This window comes from Podarcis vaucheri, assembly GCF_965113315.1.
Source record: "Podarcis vaucheri genome assembly, chromosome: 15".
NCBI lineage: Eukaryota > Metazoa > Chordata > Lepidosauria > Squamata > Lacertidae > Podarcis > Podarcis vaucheri.
The window spans coordinates 45,497,286-45,522,416 of NC_138753.1; the positions used below are offsets into that span (position 1 = coordinate 45,497,286).

The window sequence follows — 25,131 nt, forward strand, 5'->3', positions numbered from 1 at the left end:
CCTCAAAGTCCATTAAAATTTAAATAAATAAATATTTTGCTATGTTTGGTTTCCACACTCAGAGAAGATACTTTAAACATGATGCCTCTTCTCCCCCCACAAAAATGCCGGAAAGGCTTCCTCTTCTAACAACAAAAGGTTGCCAAGACACTTCTTCCCGTTTCTCAAGGGCAAATGGATCGGAGCGCAGATGCTGCAGGCTGCCAACGGCCACACAGACTCAGGTGGCCCCTGTCTGAGTTCCAGGGAAGCCACTCCAAAGACAAAAAGAGAGGACGCCATGGCACTTTATCCAAATTCACAATAATGTGCCACTCAGTGGGGCGGGGGGCAAGGTGGGTGGTTGTTTTAAGGAAAGGAAAGTTTATTCCTTCGAATCTTCCTCAGGATTCTGCTGTTCCAATCGGCGTTTGATCTTGCTCCAATACTCTGGTGCCACAGGAGCCTTGGGGTTGTGTTCAGAGCAGCACGGACGCCCATCCAAGCCAGAGGCCACAAGGGCCCCCTTTTCATGATCCTTGCAATAAGAATGGGGGCAGAACTCACAGAACGAAGAGGCAGGGCTGCTGCAGATGTCACACTGGTGCCACGGACATTCCCATTTTCCTGAAAACAGAGCAGGGTGTGGGGAGATATTAGTGCAGGCACTAGGAAGCAAATATCCTGTTACCAGATTGCCAAGGCACACATAGTTCCAGCTCACACATAATGCCAAGCCACATTTTATCTCAGGTACTTCTCTCTCCTCTTGTACACTCCAGGTTTTTAATTACTTTCTCTGCAGCATACACCACAGTTTGATGTCCTATCCAGCAAACACTGGTTTGAAGCTGCCTAAGAATCCTGTGTGAGATTTAAAGCATAAACCAACGTTTGAAATGGCAAACTATTGCTTGCTCTAAACAAGGGGAGTCTGCAATCTGAATCTGAGTGGCAAAGTTTGAGGAAACAATTTAGCTCAGTTCTATTCTCAATATAAAAAAGAAAACAAGACTTTAATAAACCACATGCTAATGTAGTTTATTGGTCCCACTCACAGGTGGCACTGTGGTCTGAACCACTGAGCCTCTTGGGCTTGCCAAGTGCAAGGTCGGCAGTTTGAATCCGTGTGATGGGATGAGCTCCTGTTGCTCTGTCCCAGTTCCTGCCAACCTAGCAGTTCGAAAGCACACCATTGCGAGTAGATAAATAGGTACCACTGTGGCAGGAAGGTAAACGGCACTTCTGTGCACTCTGGCTTCTGTCCCGGTATGCCAGAAGCAGTTTAGTCATGCTGGCCACACGACCCAGAAAAACTGTCTGCAGACAAACGCCGGCTTCCTGGCTTGAAAGCGGAGATGAGCCCCTCACCCCATGGCCGATTTTGACTGGACTTAACCGTCCAGGGGTCCTTTACCTTCACCTTTACTTGGTCCCATTATTATTAACCATCATATATGCCAGGGATGGAGAACTTGTACCCCCTCCCTTCCCTCTGGGATGTTGTTGGAGTATCAAACTGTTTCCTAGGTGTCACAAAGTTAAACAGGTGAACTCTGCCTGCTCTTAATAATTTCACACAGAGGTTCATGGCTACCAAGAAAAACCTGTAAAGTCAAGTCAGGAAGCACCTACCAAAGGGTGGCTGTGTCAAGTTAAGGCAGAGGAGGTGGTATGCTTTGGGACAGTCTTTTTTGTCACACATGACCAATTCACCCCCATCTCCACACTGGAAACAGTTGTCCTCATGCATCTGCTTCTGCTCTGTTTTTATCTTCCGCTTTTTCTGTTTTAATTTTGCATTCTTTGCTTTCTCTTCATTTGCTGTTGCGCACGCCGTCTAGCAGTTGGAGGAAAGAGTCACCGAGTCACTTTAACTGTCAGAGGTCCTTTACCTTTTACCATTAAAAAGAAGAACACCCCCCATTCTGTTTCTCCGGCTCTGGCACTGACACCTGAAGACAACAGCAGCCAGTAACAAAAAGTAGTGCCTCACCCAAAGAGATCCAAGCAGGTACCAGAGGTTTTGTACATGCTGTGTGTGTTTATAACAAGGAAGAACAGGGACGGATGGTCCCATTTTTCTCCCACAATGAGCTTTACTACATACATTGGGGAGGTTTGGGCACCCCGTGTGACATTAAGCATGAAGGTTTCTATTTGCCGATTCTGTCCCAGAGGGCTTTACTCCGCTTGCACAACTAACCTTTGGCCGCACTCCTAGGAATCCACTGCAGTTATCTGCTCCACAGTGGCATTCTGTCCTGCCATTCCCCAGGCAATCCAAATTATAGTTAAACGTTAATTCCATCCCTAGAAGTTCAAAAGAAGCACTTTACACACTAGCTGTTTGTGAAACAATGTCAGCATCAAGTGTATTTCAGAAAATTATGATGCGCCAGCACATGTAAAATCTTAAAAGAGGTTGGACAAGTAAGCAACATATTTTTAAAAATGTGATTGCCCCTCTTGCCCATCAAGGTCAGAGCATTTCAGCCAAGAAATTTCTTCTAAAGTGACCTGGTGTTATGGCTTTCAGGATCCAGATCCCTTGCCTGCCCTATTTCTATATGGTATGCACATGTGAATTCCACACTTGTTCTTCTACACTTATCCTTAAAACATTAAAAACAGTTCAGAATGAATTACAGTGGTGCCCCGCAAGACGAAATTAATTCGTTCCGCAATTTCTGCCGTCTAACGAATTTTTCTTCTTGCGAAGCACGGTTTAAACGGCTTAACAAAGTCGCAAGACGTTTTCGTCTTGCGAAGCAAGCGCATAGGGGAATTCATCTTGCGAGGCAAATCGCGAATGAAAAAACCTTTCGTCTAGCGAGTTTTTTGTCTTGTGAGGCATTCGTCTTGCGGGGCACCACTGTACCATGACAACTAGGGTGGATCCGTATCACACATGTATGTCAAGGGTAAAGAGGTGCATCTGCAGCATTTGGCAAAAACTGTGCAATGAATTTGCCAGAGAGGGAATCCACAATAGCAGCCACCCAAATGTCAATGGGAAGCCCACAAGTATGACATGAACAGAAGAGCACTCTCCCCCGCAACTGAGACTGAAGGAGCACCACAACCGATATTGGAGTACAAAGCCATCATGACAAGAAGAGCTGGGCAATATATTGGGAAGTTGTCTGAAACCAGTATGGCGTTCAGATCTTGATACCAGTTTCAGACGTTTTGAGCTGGCAGTACATCACACCAGCTCAAATTGCCTGCAGACAGCAAAGGCGCAGGCAGATGGAGCCTGAGAGGGTTCTGGGAGAGCACCTTCTTGGGCTCTGCCTGCCTGTGCCTTTGAGGAATCCGCCTGCCTGTCTGGCTCACACAAGTCAGAGCAATATGGGGGCTCACTCAGCTAAGGGGTAGGAGACTTCCCATTCCCAGTGGAGTAGTTTAAGGAAGTTCTTGCAGCCTTCCAGCTCACATGAGCTGGAGAGGCATCAGGGCTTGCTCAGCAGGGCTGGGCATGTCCCTCGGCTGTGTCTTCCTCCCCTAAGGTGGAAAGGAAGAAGCAACCAAGACACATTCAAGACATTGTGATATAATGGTATATTGTGATATTTAGATCTTGAAAACCAGATGTTGCCCAGCCCTAATGACTAGCAACTATTGAAACTGTTATCCTCCATGGATTTGTCAAATTCCCATTTAAAGCCATCCAAGTTTGTGGTCATTACTCTATCTCACAGCAGCAAGTTCTATAGTTTAAACATGCACTGTGCAAAGAAGTACTTTTTTGTCTGTCCTGAGTCTTCCAACATTCAGCTATATTGGAGAACTCAGGTTCTAGTATTATGGGAGAGTAAGGAAAACTTCTCTTACTCCACACCACACATGGTTTATACACCTCTTTCATGCTGCACCTTACTCACCTTGTTTACTCAGAGTAGACCAGCTAAAATCAATGATCCTTATTTAGTCTTGTTTATTACATTCAGTGGGTCTATTCCAAATAGGGCACTGTCTAAAGCAAAAGGCCTTGAATCATGGCAGTGACAGGCCTTCTGTGCCCATTCAGTGCTCATGTGATAAAAAGTGTGAGAATGGTCTCAACCACCGCAGACCCTGCCTTAGAAGGCCTATTCCACTGCAGAACGTGGCTGTTGTGCTGCCACTTCTCTATCCCCTACCTGAGGATCAGGACCATCACCCAATTATATTAGCACTACAGAGCAACAATTTACAGTATTACGGATCCTCAAGAAAAAGGCAAGAATAGGCTGCAAGGCAGGCGAGGAAGGCAGAGTAACATTAAAAGGAAACGGAGCAACACCAAAGCACTCTTACCTGCAGGAATATCACAGAGAGCGAAGAGCCCAACTCGGACATCTCCACTCACTGTCCATTTCTGAGTTTCACAGTTGGGGTTGCAGCTGTGGTTCATAAAGCGAGAGTAATTTCCCTTGGGGCCAGCATCTATTATACGGTCCTTCAAAAAGACCAAAGAACAGAGACACAATCATATACAAAATGTCTAAGACTTAAGTTTGAATCCATCCTGTTGTAGCAAAAAGCAACACACTTTCTTGCGCCAGATATTAAGTTACCTCAAGACTCTTCAAAGTTTCAACAAAACTATCTGCACATAACATTCACTGAGACAGGAAAGAATTTAGGCACAAACCAATGTGGAACTGGCCCAGAAATACAAAATGCTTCTACCACATGAAAGCCCTGAATGGCAACTGCTAAGCGCTGCCAGAGGGGAGATCGTGAGTGCACAGGTCCAACTTGCAGGTTTCCCATATGCGACACTCCTAAGAACAGAATGCTGCACACAGTGGGTCTTTCACCTGATTCTGCAGGGTATGTCTCCCAGCACCAACTTCACCTCATTCGAACTAGATGTGTGAACTCCATATGGTTTGTGGCTCATGGCTCATATCAAGACGAACCAGCGGGTGGGGCTGGGGCAATGGGTTGGTCCTTACTATTGGGATGAACAAGTGAAAAACGAAGAAAAACCCCTGTCGCCTCTCCCCGCACAATACACAGAGCAGAAGTTCCACTCACGAGACCCAGCAGTCTGTGCTGGACTGCAAGCAGACATGTGACACGCAACAATCTCATGTCTGCAACAAAAGGTGGAATGGAATCTCCCAACACATGCTGCTGCTGCCAAATGCTGACCGCAGCACAGAGGCACAAGGCCGAGGCTGAAGGGCAACAAGCAGATTAGCACGAGATCTCAACCAAGTGGGGAGTGCGTGCTTGCAGGGGTGACTTCTTAGGGTGAGGTGGCCTTGGGGGGCACATTCTCTGAGGCCAATTATGCCTGGTATTAGAGGCAGAGCATGATGGCAGCTTCACCTGCCAGCTTCGTACAGAGGATGAAGCCGATGCCACTCCCAAGTCCCTTTGCTGCCAGCGCTGCTTCCAACATGGGCTGCTTGTAGCAGAGGGACTCGAGAGCAGTGGTGGCTTCACCCAAGGTATACTTCCAGGTGAAGCCGCCACCACGCTCTGCCCCTCATACCACAGAGGGAGGAGCAAACTGTATCACCAGAGCGATTCAGCTTGTTTCTCCCTCAGCTTCTTTAAACTGCTCCACAAAGGCTTGGGCAGCAATGTGTTCCTGAGCAGAGAAGTTTGAAGAAGCCCCCACCCCGTCTCCAGCTCACATGAGCCAGAGGCAAGGAGGCCGCTCCATTGCACAGCTGAGCGAGCCCCAATGCCTTGCACACAAGCCAGAGAGACATCAGGGTTCCCTCAGCTGGGGGGCAGGAGCCTTTGCACCCCCCAGCTGAGCAGTGCAAGGAAGCCCCAGTGAGGAGCTGAGGTTGAGGCAGCCTGCTCCCTCTGCACGCTGAGGATGGATTCCCTCCACCCCGTGCCTGGCGCTGGGAACAAGCTGCGTTGTCCCTGGCCTCGCGAAGTGCTGCGGGAAGAGTGGCAGCAGTCACCCCGGGCCTCACAGGGCTGGGGCCAACACAGCTTGTTGTTTCAACATTGCGGTGTACCCCCAGATTGTGATCTTAGGCTGGTGACAAATTGTGATTTTGAAAAGCTGACATCACCCAGCCCTAAGAACAATTCCTAGCTATAACGTGTGTTTTTACACAGTTTGCCACTCGCTGCATTTCAGACTCAACAGGCAAGTAGTTGCCCTTGTAATTCCACCTGAATGAGTGGCCTCATGGTTTATGAAGGCTTCATGGATATCTCAATCCAGTTTCTAATTGCCTGGTTCCCACACACCCTTGCAGTAGCATCACCACACTCCCTGCAAGGATATGGTGGAGCAGCCAGCCAACTAGGCTGAATAGGCTCTTTTCAAGCCTTTTGCAATGCCACTCATTGTGGTAACCCATGCAGTGGATGTCACTTACTGGGATTTCAGTGGCATTTAAAGTGTAACTCATTTGAAACTGAGATGGCATTACATGAACCAGTCCCACATAGAGAGAATGTCTTCTTTTTACCTTTGTAACAGTTAACATATAAAAATTGGTCACACTGTTCTCATGTGCTCGTTTGATTCGCAATCTGCATTCTTCCTCATCAATTAGCTCACCAACATACTCGTTGACAAATTCACCCTGAAAAGATTAAAAAGAAATGCATGCTGGCAATTTGTGATGCTACTGCAAGGAATAAACACCATAAACAAATCCCTTGTTACGAGACAAGCAGTGTGGTACAGCAGAAAAAGAGATTGAAACTTGAATCATGCACCACTAAAATGAGCTGTATGGCCTTTGGTAAGACAATCTAAATACAGTCATTTGCAAAAAGGTTACAGTGCCCTCACAGAATAACGCTGAAGAGGTTCATTCAATAAAAACCATTAAGCATTTTGGAAGCATATACACATCTGTGAATTAGCAAGCAATGGGACCACGGAAACCTTTGCAGCGGCTTAAGGCACATATACTTTGTATTAAAGACGGAAGTAGAACTACATTTCCTTCTAACATAATTTTTATGATCCCTCCCAATTCTGTCTCGCTTGAGGCCTTCTAAAACCCAAAGAAATATGCTTCTACTAAATATGCTTAATTAATTTAAAACATTTCTCCCTTTATCAAAAGATTAACAGGAAGTGTACAAAGTGTGAGGAAAAATGAATTCATAGACAAGATATAAATGCAATTTAAAACCAGTAAATAAACAAAATTAAGTAGAATGAGACAAAAAAAATGTTACAATCTAAACCACTTAAGAGCAAATGAGAACAAAAATCCAACCACAACCTAAAAATTCCTGGGCAAATAGGAAAGCCGTCAAGAAGCTGGAAGTGTCAGCTCCAAGAACAACTGCTTGAGGAAGAAATCCCAAACTTGGGGTGTGACAGCAGAAAGGGCCCTCTTCCAGCGATTGAAGCTCCCGTTGTTCCAGGCGCATTTTGCAACAAGGAATTTCATTAACGCGAGCAGTTTCTGAGCTCTGGGTGCAATACAGCACCTAAGATTTCAGATTAAAACTGCAGAGTGGAAGGAGAGGAGGACCTTTTTCTCCCTCCCCACTTCCAGCTACTCTCTGAAGACTGGAAAAGAGACCCTCTTAAGAACATTAGGGGTGGGCAGGGGAAGCATGGCTTTGTTTTTTGCAGTCTCCAGAGGACTAGACCATGTGAAAATGACTATAAGATTTTAGCTGCAGTTCATTCATTTTCAGCTTTGTATTCTTGTTATAAAAAGTGCACCTAGACATTCCATTGTTGTGCCCACAACCTGGGTTTAAGATGCCATTTAGCTCCTAGCTTTCATATCTCAGTTTCTAACACTGCCCTCTACCTTGTAGAAGCCTAACGCAGGCTGCTTGAAACAGGGCCTCTATACATCTTAAGACATTCTAAACTTTATTTGGGGCAGTTTCAGCTGTGCCTGTAGCAGGTAAACCATTCAACTGCTTTTAATATATGGAGCTGCTTCATTATGTTTTTATTGTATTGCTAGAATACTTCAAGATGTTTCACAGAATGCAAATCATAAATTAAATAAATACTATTGATGAGGATTCAATAAAACTTGCCTTTTATTTTATAAGAGCCTGCTTTTGGCACGTGTGCTGGAAAAATTTAGATAGCTTTTAAAACAGGGTGGGACTCTTGTGCGCCCCCCCCTTCCTTCATGATGTTGCTGATCTATGGCTCTCCTCATCTTTAGCCCCTGGCCAGACTAGCTGCAGCTGATGGAGAGAGCTCAGCAAAGTCAGCTTAGCTACTGTCACTGGGCAACGGGCTCTGGGAAGACCGCTGAAGCCTAAATATTTTATTCATCACATGTGGATTCACAGCCAACCATGGGTGACCAACAGCTTGAGTCAAAAATATTTTCACTCCAGTCTTTATCCAAGTAAGTTGCCAGGGTGGTAAATATGAAAAATCAAAATTAAATCAATAAAGCACCCCCATAAAACAGAGGTGGTGTACTCCAGTCTGACAACATCTCTGAGGCACCACATTGGCTAACCCTGTACTAAAACAAGATTATGTGAGAACTTTTTGTATTCTTTATGCTTAATCTGAAATTTCATTTCTGCTCATTACAGGTGACACAGGAATAATGGCAGTGTTGCCTGCCAACTGTTTCTTTTGTCATAATAATAAAACTTATTATTAACAGTAAGGTAAAGGTAAAGGGACCCCTGACCGTTAGGTCCAGTCGTGACCGACTCTGGGGTTGCGGCGCTCATCTCGCTTTACTGGCCGAGTCATACAGCTTCCGGGTCATGTGGCCAGCATGACTAAGCCGCTTCTGGCGAACCAGAGCAGTGCAGGAAAACACCGTTTACCTTCCCACCGGAGCGGTACCTATTTATCTACTTGCTTTCGAACCGCTAGGTTGGCAGGAGCAGGGACCAAGCAACGGGAGCTCACTCCGTCGCGGAGATTCGTACCGCTGACCTTCTGATCGGCAAGTCCTAGGCTCTGTGGTTTAACCCACAGCGCCACCCGCGTCCCATTATTAACAGTAGGGATCCCCAAATATTTGAGTTGTACATTTAAAACCAATCTGACCAACAAGAATTATTTTCACCTACTCTGTCTCAAGAAAGGGACGCGGGTGGTGCCGTGGGTAAAACCTCAGTGCCTAGGACTTGCTGATCGTAAGGTCGGCGGTTCGAATCCCTGCGGCGGAGTGAGCTCCCGTCGTTTGATCCCAGCTCCTGCCCACCTAGCAGTTCGAAAGCACCCCTAAGTTCAAGTAGATAAATAGGGACCGCTTTTCTAGCGGGAAGGTAAACGGCGTTTCCGTGTGCGGCGCTGGGGCTGGCTCGCCAGCTGCAGCTTCGTCACGCTGGCCACATGACCCGGAAGTGTCTTAGGACGGCGCCGGCTCCCGGCCTCTTGAGCGAGATGAGGGCGCAACCCTAGAGTCGATCACGACTGGCCCGTACGGGCAGGGGTACCTTTACCTTTACTCTGTCTCAAAGTTTATTTGTATGGGCTACAATGCAAGGGAAGACACCCCCCCAAAACTGCCATCTATTTAAACACTCTACAACAGTTCAAAAGCATTCATCCTATATGTTACCTTCTTAATGCTGCGTTTTGTCCTCAGACCCCAGCCGCGCCGGTCCGTTTTTATAATTTCTGCTTCTGGGTAGAGTCTTTTGGTGAAGCACTGGTTCTGGCAGCGCTCTCCTGCAGGGCAAACCTGGGGGTGGCATTCATACTGCAGCATTCGATTCAGACACTCTGACTCCAGGCCACAAGGGTTTTCGTCAGTTGGCTTACAGTTACATCGAGGGATTTCTGACAAGTCTGCAACTTGGATCTGAACTTTCCCTACTACTTTGTTGGACTGTGAAACAGAAAAAGAAAAGATAAAATGTGTAATTCTAACACTTGCATGCAAGCACACACAGAGATTTGGTTCATATATGCATGTACATCATTTGCATTCTCAGAATTGCACCCCCCCACCCCCGGAAAAGTACCAAGTTTGAAATTGCATTTGTGGTTTTCATATGGCTACTTTTGGGGACAGACTACAGCACAGTGGTAGAGTGCATGCTTTGTATTTAGAAGGTTAAATCCTTGACATTTCCTGTTAAAAATTCAGATAGCTGGTGATGGAAAACCTTTGCCTGTCAAGGGACTTCTGGTTTGCCATGACTCATATCAGGGCACATGTTTGTTCTCTCCAGGGGCAAACCTGATCGCTGTAGGGGACCTGGGGGGCAACGCGGCCCCCAAAGGCTCAGGTGGGTGTCCTGAGACCCTAGAAGCCTCTGTGGTGCTAAAAAGAAAGATTCCCGGTCCACGTGTGAGAAGCGAGGCGAGGGGACTAATGTTTTATAAACTACTGTTGGTAGACAAGGAAAAAGCATTTGATAACATCTCCTGGTGCTTCATGAAAAGATTAATTAACCAAATGGGTTTTGAACAAACTTTCTGCAAAGGAATTGGGACGATATACTTGGAGCAGCGGGGACGTGGGTGGCGCTATGGGTTAAACCACAGCGAGCTAAACTTATCATAAATAGCAGTTTTACATATAGTTGCAATACAAGGAAAGAGACATGGCAGGGGTGCCCTCTGTCCCCACTAATATTTATTTTGATTTTGGAAATATTGAATAGGAAAATAAGAAGTGATGAAAATACAAGAGGAATTGTAGTAGGGGGGAAATCATTTAAATTGAAAGCCTTCACTGACAATTTGATAATTACGACTGAAAACCCAAAAGAATGCTTACCAAAAGTGCTGGAAATGATTAAAGAATGTGGACAGGTGGTGGGTTTTAAACTCAATAGTAAAAAAACAAAACTGCCGATTAAAAATATGGAAACCCAAGAAAAAGAGGAACTAGAAAGGATTTCCAGATTGACAATTAGTAAGAAAGTAAAATATCTAGGAATATGGCTTAGGCAAAAAACAACAACTTATTTTAAGATATTAAGACCTGGAAAGAGATTTTTAAAAAATATGGAGATCTGGAATAGACTTAACTTATCATTATGGGGGGAAATATCCACTATAAAGATGAATGTGCTTCCAAGGATGCTTTTTTCCTTTCAATCAATTCCTGTGATCGGGGGAACAGGCTATTTCAAGGAATGGCAGAAGGATTTCTCTAGATTTATATGGCGGGGGGGGGAACACACCCAGGATTAAACACAAATTGCTAATAGATATAAAGGGGGAGGGGTTACCTGCCTGACTTGAAATTATATCACGAAACTGCCAGTCTCTCCTGGATCCGGGAATGGATGATGTTACAAAATACCGATCTGCTCAAATTGGAAGGATTTTATAATCGATATGGATGGCACACCTACTTAGGGTATGATAAAGTCCATAAAGGTTTCTTGAACCATGTCATAAGAAAATCTTTATATTTGGTGTGGTCTAAATATAAAGATCTGCTAGAGCCTAAAAAGCCATGGTGGTTATCACCGGTAGAGGCAATCTCTGTTAAAAAAAAAGAATTTGAAAGGAAACTGGGCAACTTACAAAGTATTACTGGAAGAGGTAGAAAACCGACTCAAATTAAAAATTTGTTTTGAAGAAATCCAAACGCATTTATCTGACTGGTTACAATATCATCAGCTTAATGAGACATTTAAAATAGATAAAAGGAAAGGTTTTTCTACAGAACCATGCAGACTCGAGAAAGAACTACAGTGGTACCTCAGGTTAAGAACTGAATTCGTTCTGGAGGTCTGTTCTTAACCTGAAACACCACTTTAGCTAATGGGGCCTCCTGCCACCGCTGCGCTGCTGCTGCACGATTTCTGTTCTTATCCTGAAGCAAAGTTCTTAACCCGAGGTACTATTTCTGGGTTAGCGGAGTCTGTAACCTGAAGCGTCTGTAACCCGAGGTACCACTGTAATTCAAAACAAAAGACAAATCACTCTCTAAAATATATAGACTCCTCCTATACTGGGAAGTCAAAGAGGAGGAAGTTAAATCGGTAATGATCCAATGGGCCAGAGATTTTGGTTATAACATTCTAATGGAAGCCTGGGAAAGATTATGGAGGGAAGACTTGAAGTTTACTGCATGTTATACCCTGAAAGAGAACTTTATGAAAATGCTATACCGGTGGTATTTAACACCATCAAAATTGGTTAAAATGTATAGAACCAGGTCAAGCATTTGTTGCAGATGTAGAGAGGCGGAGGGTATGATGATTCACATGTGGTGGAATATAATGAGCTCAAAAATATGTTTAAAATCTCCTTTGAAAAAAACCCCGAATGTACATATAGACATTCCAAAAAAATTGAGGAAAATCTTCCTGAATGCAACAGTGGCAGCAAGAATCTTAATAGCCCAAAAATGGAAAGGAGATTCCATTCCGACCAAAATGGACTGTCAGATGAAATTATTGGAATACACAGAATTAGCAAGGATGACAGAAAGAATTAGAGATAATACAGAACAATCGTTTACTAGAGAGTGGGATATTTACAGAGAATATCTTAAAAGAGCATTGTAAAAATATGAATTCTCTGGCTGGCCTAGAATGACCCCAGTATGAACATAGAAAACTTATTAAAACAAAAATTTGGGAGAAGTTTGGAGTGATAATGAAAAGTACGCTAATTAAAAGAAACCTGGGACTCTTGATGGGGTGACTGGAAGTCATAAAAAGAAGTTTTATTGTAAGACGTTAATTAAATTTTTTGTAATTTGTATCATCCTTTGGTTTTTTTCTTTGTTGACTTTTTTCTTTTTTATAATCAATAAAGCAATTAATAATAATAAAAAAATGAAAACCTCTGCCTGTCAGCTGCTGCCTGTCAGAATAGACAATCCTGGGCTAGATGGACAAATAGTCTGATTTGATATAATGTCACTTGCTATGTCCTTATGGCACCTCTTTTGCAAGCCTCTGTAAATCTGTACAGGGAACATGCGCTCAGAGAGGCTGGTTACCTGATGTCATCGTAACATTGGGTGATTGACAGTGGGTAGCCCTGCTCACATGTCAAGTCTGGCCCATGAGGAGTAGGGCAGATGCAGACCTGGCTGGCCGGGAGAAAAAGGTTTCTCACTGTGGATGTAAAGTGCTCATGTGCTCATCAATAGGAGTATAGCATCTAGATCAAGGGAAGTAATAGCGCCACTGTATTCTGCTCTGGTCAGACCTCACCTGGAGTACTATGTCCAGTTCTGGGCACCACAATTCAAGAAGGACACTGACAAACTGGAACGTGTCCAGAGGAGGGCAACCAAAATGGTCAAAGGCCTGGAAACGATGCCTTATGAGGAACGGCTAAGGGAGCTGGGCATGTTTAGCCTGGAGAAGAGGAGGTTAAGGGGTGATATGATAGCCATGTTCAAATATATAAAAGGATGTCACATAGAGGAGGGAGAAAGGTTGTTTTCTGCTGCTCCAGAGAAGCGGACACGGAGCAATGGATCCAAACTACAAGAAAGAAGCTTCCACCTAAACATTAGGAAGAACTTCCTGACAGTAAGAGCTGTTTGACAGTGGAATTTGCTGCCAAGGAGTGTGGTGGAGTCTCCTCCTTTGGAGGTCTTTAAGCAGAGGCTTGACAACCATATGTCAGGAGTGCTCTGATGGTGTTTCCTGCTTGGCAGGGGGTTGGACTCGATGGCCCTTGTGGTCTATTCCAACTCTATGATTCTATGCTCAACACAACCAACACAAATAAGAGCAAGAAAAGCGGCTCACCTTAATATGTTTGTATGGAGGTGGTTTTCTTGAGTTCCTTTCAATTTCAAGTGCTTCTTTGCTTTCTCTTTGTGCTTTCAGTTCCTGGAAGCGTTTTGCTGCTTCTTCAAGTGCTGTGTGAAGGAGCCCAAAATGGAGGAAGGAGTTAGTATTAGCAGTTGGTGCAGAGGGAACACTCTACAAATAGCTACACTCTGGAAATCCAGAACAAAACAGTTTTAAGCCATCAGATAATATTTAGACCTGTTACTCCAACTTACAAATTTTAAAATCTATTATTTCATTTAATTGATTAACTGCATAAAGGGGTGTGGGGAAGCATACTCTTGTTGTTCATACCCCGTTCACAAGATGGCACAAAGAGCCAGCCCCCCACCATGTATTTAAGGGAAAGAAACTGCTGCCCAATAATCAGGAACATCTTTTTCATCAAAGATTTTTTAACCAGATTTTAAAAAATCAATTAATAGACTAATCAACTAAATGTTGCAGCACTAATATTAATGTTTTATCATTTTACCAAATATGCGCAGGGATTGCTACCTTCTAGGTGGAAAACAATCCCAGAGCTGTTGTCGCATAGAGTTATAAACATTTAAACCAGTTCTCAGTAGAGTTCAGCTGGAGTTTCACACAGGACACAAAACACAACAACCACAATTTCCATGTGATTAAGTAGTGATGGAGACACAAAAAATGTGGAACATTTTGTCATTAAACCACTAAAAACTGTCTTTTGATTTTACCTTTCTTGAAGGTCTTGTTAATATTAGTTTGCCCCTCAGCAAAGCTTTTGTCTCCTTCAACATAAGGGAATACTCTGCCCTGATGTACCCAATAGTAGTCATGTGAACCAAAGAAAAATACTGGAAAGTCCCCGATATCATGTTTGAGGCCCTGAATGTTGAGAGGAACAGACCTGGGATTGCAGATCTCAGCTGGCCACCACCTAGAAATAATGGAGTGAGAAAAAAGGAGGGGTTTAAGAAAGAAATTCATTAAATAAAAGGCATACTGTCTGTCTTACAGCTCTCAAACCATCTCTCTGCTAATAAATTATGTTCTGCAGGATTATTCCTAGTGTAGGTAACAATCTTAGAAAATTCCTTATACAAGTGAACTCCTCATCACTTAAGAGCTAACCAGCTGCACAAGGTCCATTCATTTCAATCAGTTTGTGCAAAAGTGGTGCATCCTAGAAGAGAATATGAGCTCTGTAAGCAGAAAACAGACAACAATAATTCAATTTTGAAAATGTCAATCAACAGTACTAGTCCATAAGACATTTTACTAACCAATTCACATAACTGGGTCAGAAAAATATGACAACTAGTGAAAAGACAGAGAGAGAACACTACTGAATACTGTTAGAAGTTGCAAAAAGTTTTATTAATCCACAGCACATTTTAAGCAATGCAATTCCTTAGAAGAATATTATTTTTAAATGATTTTCTGGAGAACTGGAACTTGGCGCCATCAAGTTATGAATGATACATCTTTCTTGCTCTACTCCCATCTCAGGTTTGGGAAGACTCTGGAGATCCTGAACTGTAGCCCAAGATCAACAATGGACTAGATATTTATTTGTACAAGTATATATATACCACATAAAATATTAAGGCAGTGCACAACATAAGGTACCATAAAACAACACAAACCTTTCTTCAAAAGGTTTGCAATTTTTGGATCCTCTTCAATACATCTTTCCTCCTGGATTGTGGCCAAGAGTGCCACTGCACAGCTGAGGCCAAGGCAACAATGACACTCTTTCCAGGAGTCACAACTGCTTTATTTATATCCAACTGAATAATTATAACGGACTCTAAGTGAAGCTGCTCCAAAGACTGTTCAGGGGGTACAAAGAGCAGCAGCAGAGCTGCTGACTAGAACCAGCTACATGGAGTATGTGAGGTCTCTAAATCACCTTCACTGGCTACTGGTTCATTTTGTAGCACAATTCAAAGTCCTAAATGGTTCGGAACCAGGCGGCATCAAGGGCCATTTCCTCTCATACAATTCTGCCTCTTCTTTAAGGATAGCTGGAGACAAAGTTGTCCATCCTGCCACTGTCTGGAGGGTGGCTGGTAGAACCTTAAGAAAGGAACTTGACCCGAATTCAGACTGCCAGACATCATGAAGCTCCTTGAATTCTCTTGGGCCAGGTCTTATTCTCTGAACATAACCTATCTTTCACTCTTGTTGTTTAGTTGTGTCCGACTCTTCGTGACCCCACGGACCAGAGCACGCCAAGCACTTCTGTCTTCCGCTGCCTCCCACAGTTTGGTCAAACTCATGCTGGTAGCTTCGAGAACACTATCCAACCATCTCGTCCTCTGTCGTCCCCTTCTCCTTGTGCCCTCCATCTTTCCCAGCATCAGGGTCTTTTCCAGGGAGACTTCTCTTCTCATGAGGTGGCCAAAGTCTTGGAGCCTCAGCTTCAGGATCTGTCCTTCCAGTGAGCACTCAGGGCTGATTTCCTTCAGAATGGAGAGGTTTGATCTTCTTGCAGTCCATGGGACTCTCAAGAGTCTCCTCCAGCACCAGAATTCAAAATCTTTCACTCTTACTGTGAATATAAAAAGAGGGAATGCCGCCTCCCCCAGCTGCACTAAGCTCTGGAGAAGAGGGGAAGAATACAAATACGACGAAAAATAAAATCTGCAAAGTATTTTGTACAGGTAACTCACATCTTTTGCTAATTTCACTTATGTGATTGCAGCTTTGCACGCTTGGCCAGAAAATAATGAATTAAATACAAAGTATGTGGAGTAGGCAGAGAGAAGGGACAGTGGGTGGTCCAAGCAGAATAGTAACCCCCCTACATCCCCCTTCCTCTTCCTTTCTGCAAGGCTGGCTCGGAAACAGTGACTCACACAAATCCTGTCCCTCGGGCTGGGCTCCTCTGCATGGGGTAACCAGAGCCCAGCAGCAGCCCCAGGAAAGAGCCCAGCAGCAGCATGGAGAACGCGGTGTGGAGAAAGCTGCTAAGAGACCCGCTACTGTAAGCAAGCTGGAGGGCTTAACAGCTTTCTCCATGCTGGGCTTTCCAGATAGAAAGAGAACAGGAAAAACCAGAAAGCAGAGCCAGGATGGGGTAAAGATGTTCTTTTTTAAAAGAAAGTTTGCGAGTTTGCAGGGATAGAACAGAAAGAGCAGCAGCACTCAAGGAAGGAGAGGCGGCAGCAGCAGCAGCAGCAGCTAGAAGATGACTGAGGAACGCTGCTGAGGGAAGGAGGCTGCGTGAGGACAAGTGGTGTTTCCTGACACCCCAGTAAGAAAGCTGGAGGGCTTAACAGCCAGATCTCAGGAGGTGGGAGCAGTTCTAGGGGTTGTGGAGGCTTTGAGCAATTTAGAAACATAACCCCTGCATAAGATGTGAGTTACCTGTATAGTTTTAAAAAAGAAATCATGATAATAATAATAATAATAATAATAATAATAATAATTTTTATTTATACACCGCCCTCCCCAGCCAAGGCTGGGCTCAGAGCGGCTTACAAGCAATAATAAAAACAAGTTGAACGTGTCAGGCCTGGTCGTTGTCCTCTTCCGATCACCACACAAACGCTTCTTGTTCTTTTATAACTTTTTATTGCGTATTAACAAAACAATCTTATAAACGGTTCTTAACTCTTCTTCCTCAGCGTCACTTCTTTCAGCTACCTTCTGAGCTCTGCTTCTCCATGACCAGCCACTCTCAAAATGGCGAAGGCGCCCTTTCCTTCGCTTTCCTGCTCTTTTTCCTACCCTCCTGGCTAGAGCTGGCTTGGATCTCCTCTCCTCCGAATCTGAGCTAGAACTGAAGCCTTGCCTTTCCTGGGAACAGCCAGTCCCTCCCTCTTCTTCCTCTTGCTCTCTTCTATTAGATTCACTGCTCTCCTTCCCCCTTGGGGAATGCTTTCTCCCTCTGAGAAACTGGAAACTTCTAACTCTTCCCTGACAGAATGATTACAACTTAAAAACAAAATTAAAATACAACATTAAAATATTGAAACATTGAAATGTAGCCTCATCGCAGGAGGAGAAGGAAAGGAAAAAGAAAGAGGGGGAGGGAATCAAATTGGCTCCAAGCCAAAGGCCAGGCGGAACACCTCTGCCTTTCAGGCCCTGCGGAAAGAAATCAGATCCTGCAGGGCCCTGGTCTCATGAGGCAGAGCGTTCCACCAGACCGGAGCCAGTGTTGAGAAGGCCCTGGCTCTAGCTGAGGCTACTCTAACTTCCTTAGGGCCCGGGACCTCTAGGGTGCTGCTATTTATGGACCTTGAGGCTCTCCGTGGGCATACCGGGAGAGGCGGTCCCGTAGGTACGAGGGTCCTAGGCCTTGAAGGGCTTTAAATGACAAAAGCAGCACCTTAAATCTAACCCTGTACTCTACTGGGAGCCAGTGCAGTTTGAAAAGCACTGGGTGAATATGCTCCCATGGCAGAGACCCTGTGAGGAGCCTCACTGCAGCATTCTGCACCCGCTGAAGTTTCTGGGCCAGCTTCAAGGGCAGCCCCGCATAGAGCGAATTACAGTAGTCAAGCCTGGAGGTGACCGTCGCATGGATCACTGTGGCCAGGTCGGGGCAGGAAAGGTAAGGGACCAACTGCTTGATGTGATAAAGGTGGAAAAATGTTGCCTTGGCTGTTGCTAGAGTAGTAGTAGTAGTAGTAGTAGTAGTAATAATAATAATAATAATAATAATAATAATAATAATAATGGGATAACCACAAAGTATTTTGAGTTGGGCTTCACTTGCCTGTAGTTTCCCAGCTTGACCCAAACAATCTGCTTGTACCGTAGCTTCTTGCCCACTTTGCAGTCATTGCAGTTCCAGGAGCCCTCTGGCATCTCGATGTTGAGACATTCCGGGTGGAAGGACGCTGGACATGATTCACAGCACAACAGCTTCCCACCTTTAAACAAACAACATTGCTCAGTTTATAGTTAAAGGCGTCGGGCAGGATTCACCGTCTCTCAAGTGCAATATGCCCAGGATTACCAACCCATACAATACAAATGGCAAAACAAAAGGATCAAGTCAAATTTACAATGCTGGATTTAAAAACACATATTCTGTATGTACAAGACTAATAAAAAAACACCTCCCAAGCCATGTGATTTGCTAAAGCACATCAACTTTTTATGTTACACATCCAAATCAGACCTACTTTTGAATATAAAAAACTATGTGGAAGTTTCCTTTTCTCAGGCAGTCTTAATATTAAGAGATGCCAATATTTCAGATAAATGACTGGTTGTAATATGTTTTAAACCAGCATTGCCATGACTGAATCCCTTAGCAATCAGTTAGTGCATAAAAGTCAGCCTATAGGTTGATCAATTTTTTTCTGCTTCAAAAACGATACAAGAGAAAAATAAATTCTATTATCTCTAAATTGCAAATCTTTGCTGACTCTCCAAAACAAAGGTTTCCTGCACTACGTGGCTTGTGCAGATGTAACAATTCCCTTCTCTAAAGTGCACAGCAGGCTAAACTCACTTGCGCATCCCTCCCTCCAAACACTTTCCCTACTTTTCTGCTTTTGGAGCAAACCACACAGTAGCCTGACATCTGCACCGAGGTTGGCTCTTACTATGGGAAGCTTCAAACCAGTGTGATCAGGGACATCACATCTGCACGAGCTACCTGTATTTTGAAGTAGTTAAATATTTATACTAACGGATGGGGATATTTGCAAGTGGGGACTTGATTTTTGTTCAAATATGTTGTTGATAGCAAACAAGCACTCTTGCAAAGCTGGGGGGGCCCTCAAAATTTAGGACACAGCATTAAGCTGCTTTTGTGGGACTTTTTAGTATCTGGAGAAATTTGGATTCATGTTTTCCAAAAGGCTGTCAGAAAATCTTGTCCACCTATAGACTTTCAAAGCTGTGATTGCACTGGTTGTTATAGAGCTCAAAAAAGAGTTTGTTAAAACAACAACAAAATAATTACTATATTTCCTCTGCTGTGGATGCAATAAAGCCTTAAATGCTTGATTTCCCTTTCATTTCAAAATCCCACAATTAATTCTAAAAGTGTAAACACCATTTCAGAGGAAATACAGCTCCAATCATTGAAAAAAATGCCCAAACAAGGTAAAATGTCAAAAAGATGTGAAAACCAAAGCAAACAACCAACAAAACACACACACACACACACACACACACACAATTTTCCACTGCTAAGCAGGAAATTGGCTCTTACAATGCATTAGTAAGATCTGCTGAAGCTAAGCATAAAGAGGGCTCAAAATAATTCTGAGTGTCTCAAGTCTCTCAGTGATGGAGACTAGCTTAAGAACAGCAACAAGGTGAGTGAGCTATTAGCAAGGGGAACCAGGTCAACACTCTTTTGGAGAGTTCAAGCACTCAGAAACAATAGAAGCTGTTTTCCAAACTTCACAGACAAAAGCCCTAGTTTGGACAAGGCTCCAACTGTGTACAGCTCACATGCAGTTGAGGAGGCAGGCCCAACCAAAGTCCTCATAGTGAACATTATGGGTTCTTATCCAACTAGCATCTACTTGGAATAGACCCACTGAAATTAACAGACCTCAACTAGCCGTGTTTATTAATTTCAGTGGATCTACTTTGAGTTTGTCTTATGTTGGATGCAACCTCATGTTTTCCTAAGAGTTATATGTGCCAAGTGGAAGTGAAGGCAGGGAACATGGCAGATGGCTGGGTAAGCTTCTCCTGTGGATAGATAGGGTCTATACATGCATGGAACCTCTCCAAATTCCTTCAAAACTGGTGTCCTACTCTTGTTCTCATTTGAACTGAAGGACTGTTGCAGAGTTGTCACCTGGCTTGTCTTTTGTCCTTTCTGAGTCTCAAAATTAAACAGCAATTGTGAATCTTTGGAAATTTAAAGAAAGATTACAACTGTGCAAGAGTCATTTCTACATGTGAAGCCCTTAAGAGAATTATTCAGTAGCATCAGGTGACCGCATTTTTGAAGCCATCCTTCCTATTCCCAACTGTCTCTTGCTGGAAGGACTAAATTTACTTCTTCAAATGTAGTTTCTTAGGAACCCCCATGAGAAGTATGGTTCCAGGGAGAGGTAGAGAAACAAATCAGCTGTGTGTAATATGTCCATTCTGTTATACCACATTAATGAAAATGGATGAGGGGATAAGAACATAAGAACAGCTTTGCTGGATCAGGCCAAAGGCGTGGGTATTATTTATTTCCAGCAGTCCAGCATTCTGTTCTCATGTGGCTAGTGAGATATCTATGAGAATCCCACAAGCAGGACATGAGCACAACAACCCTCTCCTACTCAGGTGTTCAGAGGACACACTGCCTGTGATGCTGGAGGCAATAAATAGTCATTGATAGCCTTATCCTCCTTAAGTGGCGACAACTGGTCAGAAGGAATCTTCTGGGAATTAAACCAGCAAAAGCTATCTAGCTGCCTAAGGAACAAGCAATTAAAAGGCTGCCTTCTTCCTCATGGAGACTGAATAAGTCGAGCAAAGGCTTCTCAACAGAAAAATGGCAGTTGAGAAATGTGAAAGCCATCCAGGCAGAAATGGCAAGGATTGGTTCAAATACATAGCAGCCCCATACAATTGATGGCTTGAAAAGGGGTCTTGGTGATCTTACAAATCACGGCACCAAAAATCTTCTCCTGGAGTCACTGGCTAACATACTTGCAACCTCTAGGCAATCCCATTCTGGCTGTGAAACAGGTCTGAACGAGGCTCAAATGGGCATTTATCTCATTTAGTGTGGTTAACATGCAACACAAAGACACAACAGATTCTGTCTCACGGCTTTCAGGAAAGTCTATTAGATTTGGTTGGTAAAGTGCAGCTCAGTAACAGAGCGGAATTTAGCAATTATTTTAAGCCCCTTTGTAATATTTTTGCCAACATGAATGCACACTCACAATAAGCAATGAGTGAAGTTTATCAAGCGCAACAAGAAGGTGCTGGATGAGCATAGAGAGCTTGATTTGTTTTTAAAAGCAAACAAAAAGAAAGGAAAAGCAGGAAAGTGAAAGAAAATTAAAAAGAGAAAGAAGCTATTTTGGTTACCTTTCTCACATTTCTTTTTGGAAGCTGACGAAGAAGGAGGAATCATAGGTAATTTCATCAACTCAGCACGATTTGATTCATTCAGTAGGTAGTGGGACTTATTGGCATATGAACTGAACAGGGGGTCTGAATGATCCTGCACTATCAGCCCTATACGAAACAAACAGAAAGAAATGAGTTGCAATGAAGCTACCCATGATTCCATAAGGAGAAAAATAAAATAAAACCAAATTAAACACCTACTATGCATATTTTACTTATGTTTTAAGTATGGAAAGAAAAGTGATGTGATGAGGAAAAAGAAAAAGTGAGAGAGAAAACGGTTCTATGTCTACGGAGAGGTTGTTATGTTGAATAAGATAGCATCTATGTGCCTAAGTATATAGGATTAAAGATAAGATATAGGTCCAACATTGTTTTTCACCTGTGCTCTATTTTAACCTGCACACTTGAGAAAACACATCTGTGACTTTCCCTATAACCGATCTACCCTCAGAAAGGAAAGGCAGCTAATTGGGAAACATGCTGCCAATCCCATCAACAGGGGCTAAGAACTTAAGACCACACGTAAGCCACAGCCACGTTGAGAATCACCTAGAGAGGATTCAGAGCTTGGCTGCAACTTCTGCTGCACAATGCAGTCCTGAATCAATGCCCTTCTTAGATGTTGCTTCACGGGAGCAATTTCAGCCTGGTGAAATTGTTAGACTCAACAACATCTGATTGATGTGCCATGTTTATCTGAGTATTCCTTTCCCCAAATCATCATTGGGAAGAATGAGTAGGGGGGTTGGATGGTTGTGGTGTAAGGGAGGCATCATGATCAAATAAATGCAGTAAAATGGGGATCAGACATTTCACATGTCATGGTAAACCATCGTGAGCGGTTTGCCATAGAACATGCAGGTGGCTCCTGCTTCACGTCTGCCCTGGCAGGAATGGGAACAGCATTATGTCCAAACCAGGGATCTAACAAACCACCCCTGCAGAGACATGAACAAACCTCAGCCTCAGATCATGGCTTGTCTGGAGTGAAATAAAGCACACTCCCCAGGTTGAAGGTAACCTTGCACAGGGATTGTGATTTGTTGTAGCCACTAGTGAAGCAGCAAAGCACAAGTCATCTGCACATACATAGCAAACCATTTATGTCAAAATGCAGCCATTACTCCCCCCCCCACAGTACCCCCACATGGATATATTTTAGAGTCTCACCAGATTGAGATTTCTCTCCAGTAAGTTAACACTGGAGCATAGTTTCTTTTAATTTTTACCAGTCTCCAGTGACTAAGGAAAGACCCCAATATACAAAAGGGATGAAAAACAATAAAATGACTTTTCCAGAAACAACTGCAGGACACAAATCATGATTTAATTAAAAGTCTCCTCAACCAAAGCATCCTAGGTTTGGCAACTCTCATGGCAAAGGGGACAGTTTCTCCTGACTTCCTGCTTCAACAGAACTTTTTCTTTCTTTACTTCTTCCTCCTTACACAAATTAAAAGTGTAAAACATACATATTGATCAGTGCACATCTATGCTGCATGGAATCTACATGCTAGAGAGCACGATCTTTCAAGAAAAAGGGGCCATATACAACTAATTCACTTAGAGCATACCCACTGAAATTAATGGACCTAAGTTACTGAGTAAGAAAAACACTGGATACAGCCCCAAGATTCTAAGCCATCAAGGCTATAAAATTTGTGAATGTGCAAAGGCTTCATAGGAAGAACCTGAAGTCTATTCCTCTGGTGACTAAGGCAAGGGAGGCAAGCCACGCTAAGTTAAACATTCCACGCATGCCAATTCCATTTAAAAAGCTTATGTTATGAAGTGCATACTGCAGTCTCAACATTAAATGTTGGTTTCCTACACAAAATGTACGTATGTTGAGGAGTAACACACAAACAATTATCATGAGATGTCTGAATTGTATTTGTTCTCAGGGACCCCAGTATTTACTAGAACTGCTATCAGCCAAGCTAGGAGGCAAACCCAGAGAAAGATCAGGAAAAAATCATTATAAACATGATTATAAACCATGTAGCAAAATCAACACTGCAGGCCACTAAAATTCTGGTTAGCTTTACTCCTCATTTTTGCTAGCAGCAATGCACCCCAGAATTTTGGGGTTAGCCTTACATGGAAATGTGGCCAACATAAACTTTTGTCTTCAAACTACAGAAGGCACACATGATAATCAACAGAACACTTTAGGAATCTTAAAATTTTATTACAAAAGCTAAGAATTCATCCATTTTACTCAGATTTGGGACAAGTCTCCATTTTATACCCTCGCATGGCAAGACTACACTATACTCTCTCAAAGCCTTGTTACACTTCCAAAGTTGTTGTCTCTGAAACACGTGTTCCTAACAGTGACCAATACATCTCAAAAGTAAATGCAGGATATAGCTGCAAAGTACTGAAAGCTATTCTTCAATGCATTTTTTCTTTTAAAAAAATCCTAAACATGCCTACTTAGAAGTAAGCCCTCTTGACCTCAAGGTAACTGTGTCTTGGATTACAGCCTTCATTACAGAACCCTCAAGAAATACATCTCTGTGAAAACCAGATCAACAAGTCAATGTACAAGAAAGTATTTTTTCTCCTTGTTCTTATTATTCAATGTATTACTATTCCACCTTTCTCTCATGTTGGGATTCAAGGCGGCTTCCAACATTAAAAAATAGCATCACAAAATATACAGTAATAAAAATTAACAAGTTAAACCCAATAGTTTAAATATATCAAAACACATTTAGAAGTAGCAATTGAAATCCGATGTGCCCTTACATCAGCCCAGTGACCAGCATCGTCTGCAAGAATAGCAAAGAGGGAGCCAGTCTAGCCTCTCCTGAGAGGGAATTCCACAATATGGGACCAGCCACAGATGAAGCTCTATCTCTGGTGCACCCCCCACATGCTTGTGAGGTTGATGGGACTGACAGAATGTCATTAGTCAGGGAGCAGGCAGGGTATTAATGTGCCATCCTGTGTGCCTTTGGATCACACAAGAGCCCCATTTAGCCCGCTGTGCTACTTGGAGCTGATGGGAGTCCCATTATTATGTTCACTAAAACACAATACAAAAGGAACATTGGACACTTACCATGAAGGTTCCTTCTGGTTTGGAGTGAAGAAAACCCAACCAGGTGGGCTGACTCTTAGCACCCAGAAAATTAGAGAACATGTGAGCAAACCTTTGCAGCTCAGCCTGGTCATGTAGACTCCTTCTCAGTTCTGCCCTATGGCCAAGCTTGAGGAAGAGTTTGCTGAGAAGTGTAAAGAACTGGAGCTGCAGGGGACCTGATGCCAGCCAGAGCCCTCAGCAGATGTAACTGTTCAGGAGTGTCTAATAAGTGCTAGAGGTTGGCTGTGGTAGAGATGCCTTGGATGCCCCAAGTTCCTTTCTCAGTTTAGAGTAAAGGAGCATCCGATAGTGTGATGTGTGCAAAAGCTGCCCTGATCACCAGGGAGGGAAACAGAAAATGAACAGTGGCTGAA

At 43.4% G+C, this 25,131-nt stretch overlaps 1 protein-coding gene across 5 annotated transcripts in view; it reads right to left on the reverse strand.

Annotated features, from left to right (window-relative positions):
• Window positions 1-271: 271 nt before the first annotated feature.
• The window catches only part of NSD3 (nuclear receptor binding SET domain protein 3), an 88,177-nt gene continuing 63,317 nt past the window's right edge, over window positions 272-25,131 (reverse strand). For 2 of the 5 annotated variants that reach the window (XM_082200230.1, XM_082200227.1), the window contains 10 exons: window positions 21,622-21,771; window positions 18,332-18,488; window positions 14,337-14,539; window positions 13,591-13,703; window positions 9,474-9,743; window positions 6,417-6,533; window positions 4,282-4,423; window positions 2,186-2,292; window positions 1,615-1,819; window positions 272-606 (listed from right to left, as the gene is read on the reverse strand). In XM_082200230.1, the coding sequence (XP_082056356.1) occupies window positions 365-606; window positions 1,615-1,819; window positions 2,186-2,292; window positions 4,282-4,423; window positions 6,417-6,533; window positions 9,474-9,743; window positions 13,591-13,703; window positions 14,337-14,539; window positions 18,332-18,488; window positions 21,622-21,771 (1,706 nt within the window). In that variant the 3' untranslated portion in view covers window positions 272-364. Of the gene's footprint in view, window positions 607-1,614; window positions 1,820-2,185; window positions 2,293-4,281; window positions 4,424-6,416; window positions 6,534-9,473; window positions 9,744-13,590; window positions 13,704-14,336; window positions 14,540-18,331; window positions 18,489-21,621; window positions 21,772-25,131 lie in introns of those variants that run through there. The other 3 variants (XM_082200228.1, XM_082200229.1, XM_082200231.1) reach the window with 3 other exon arrangements.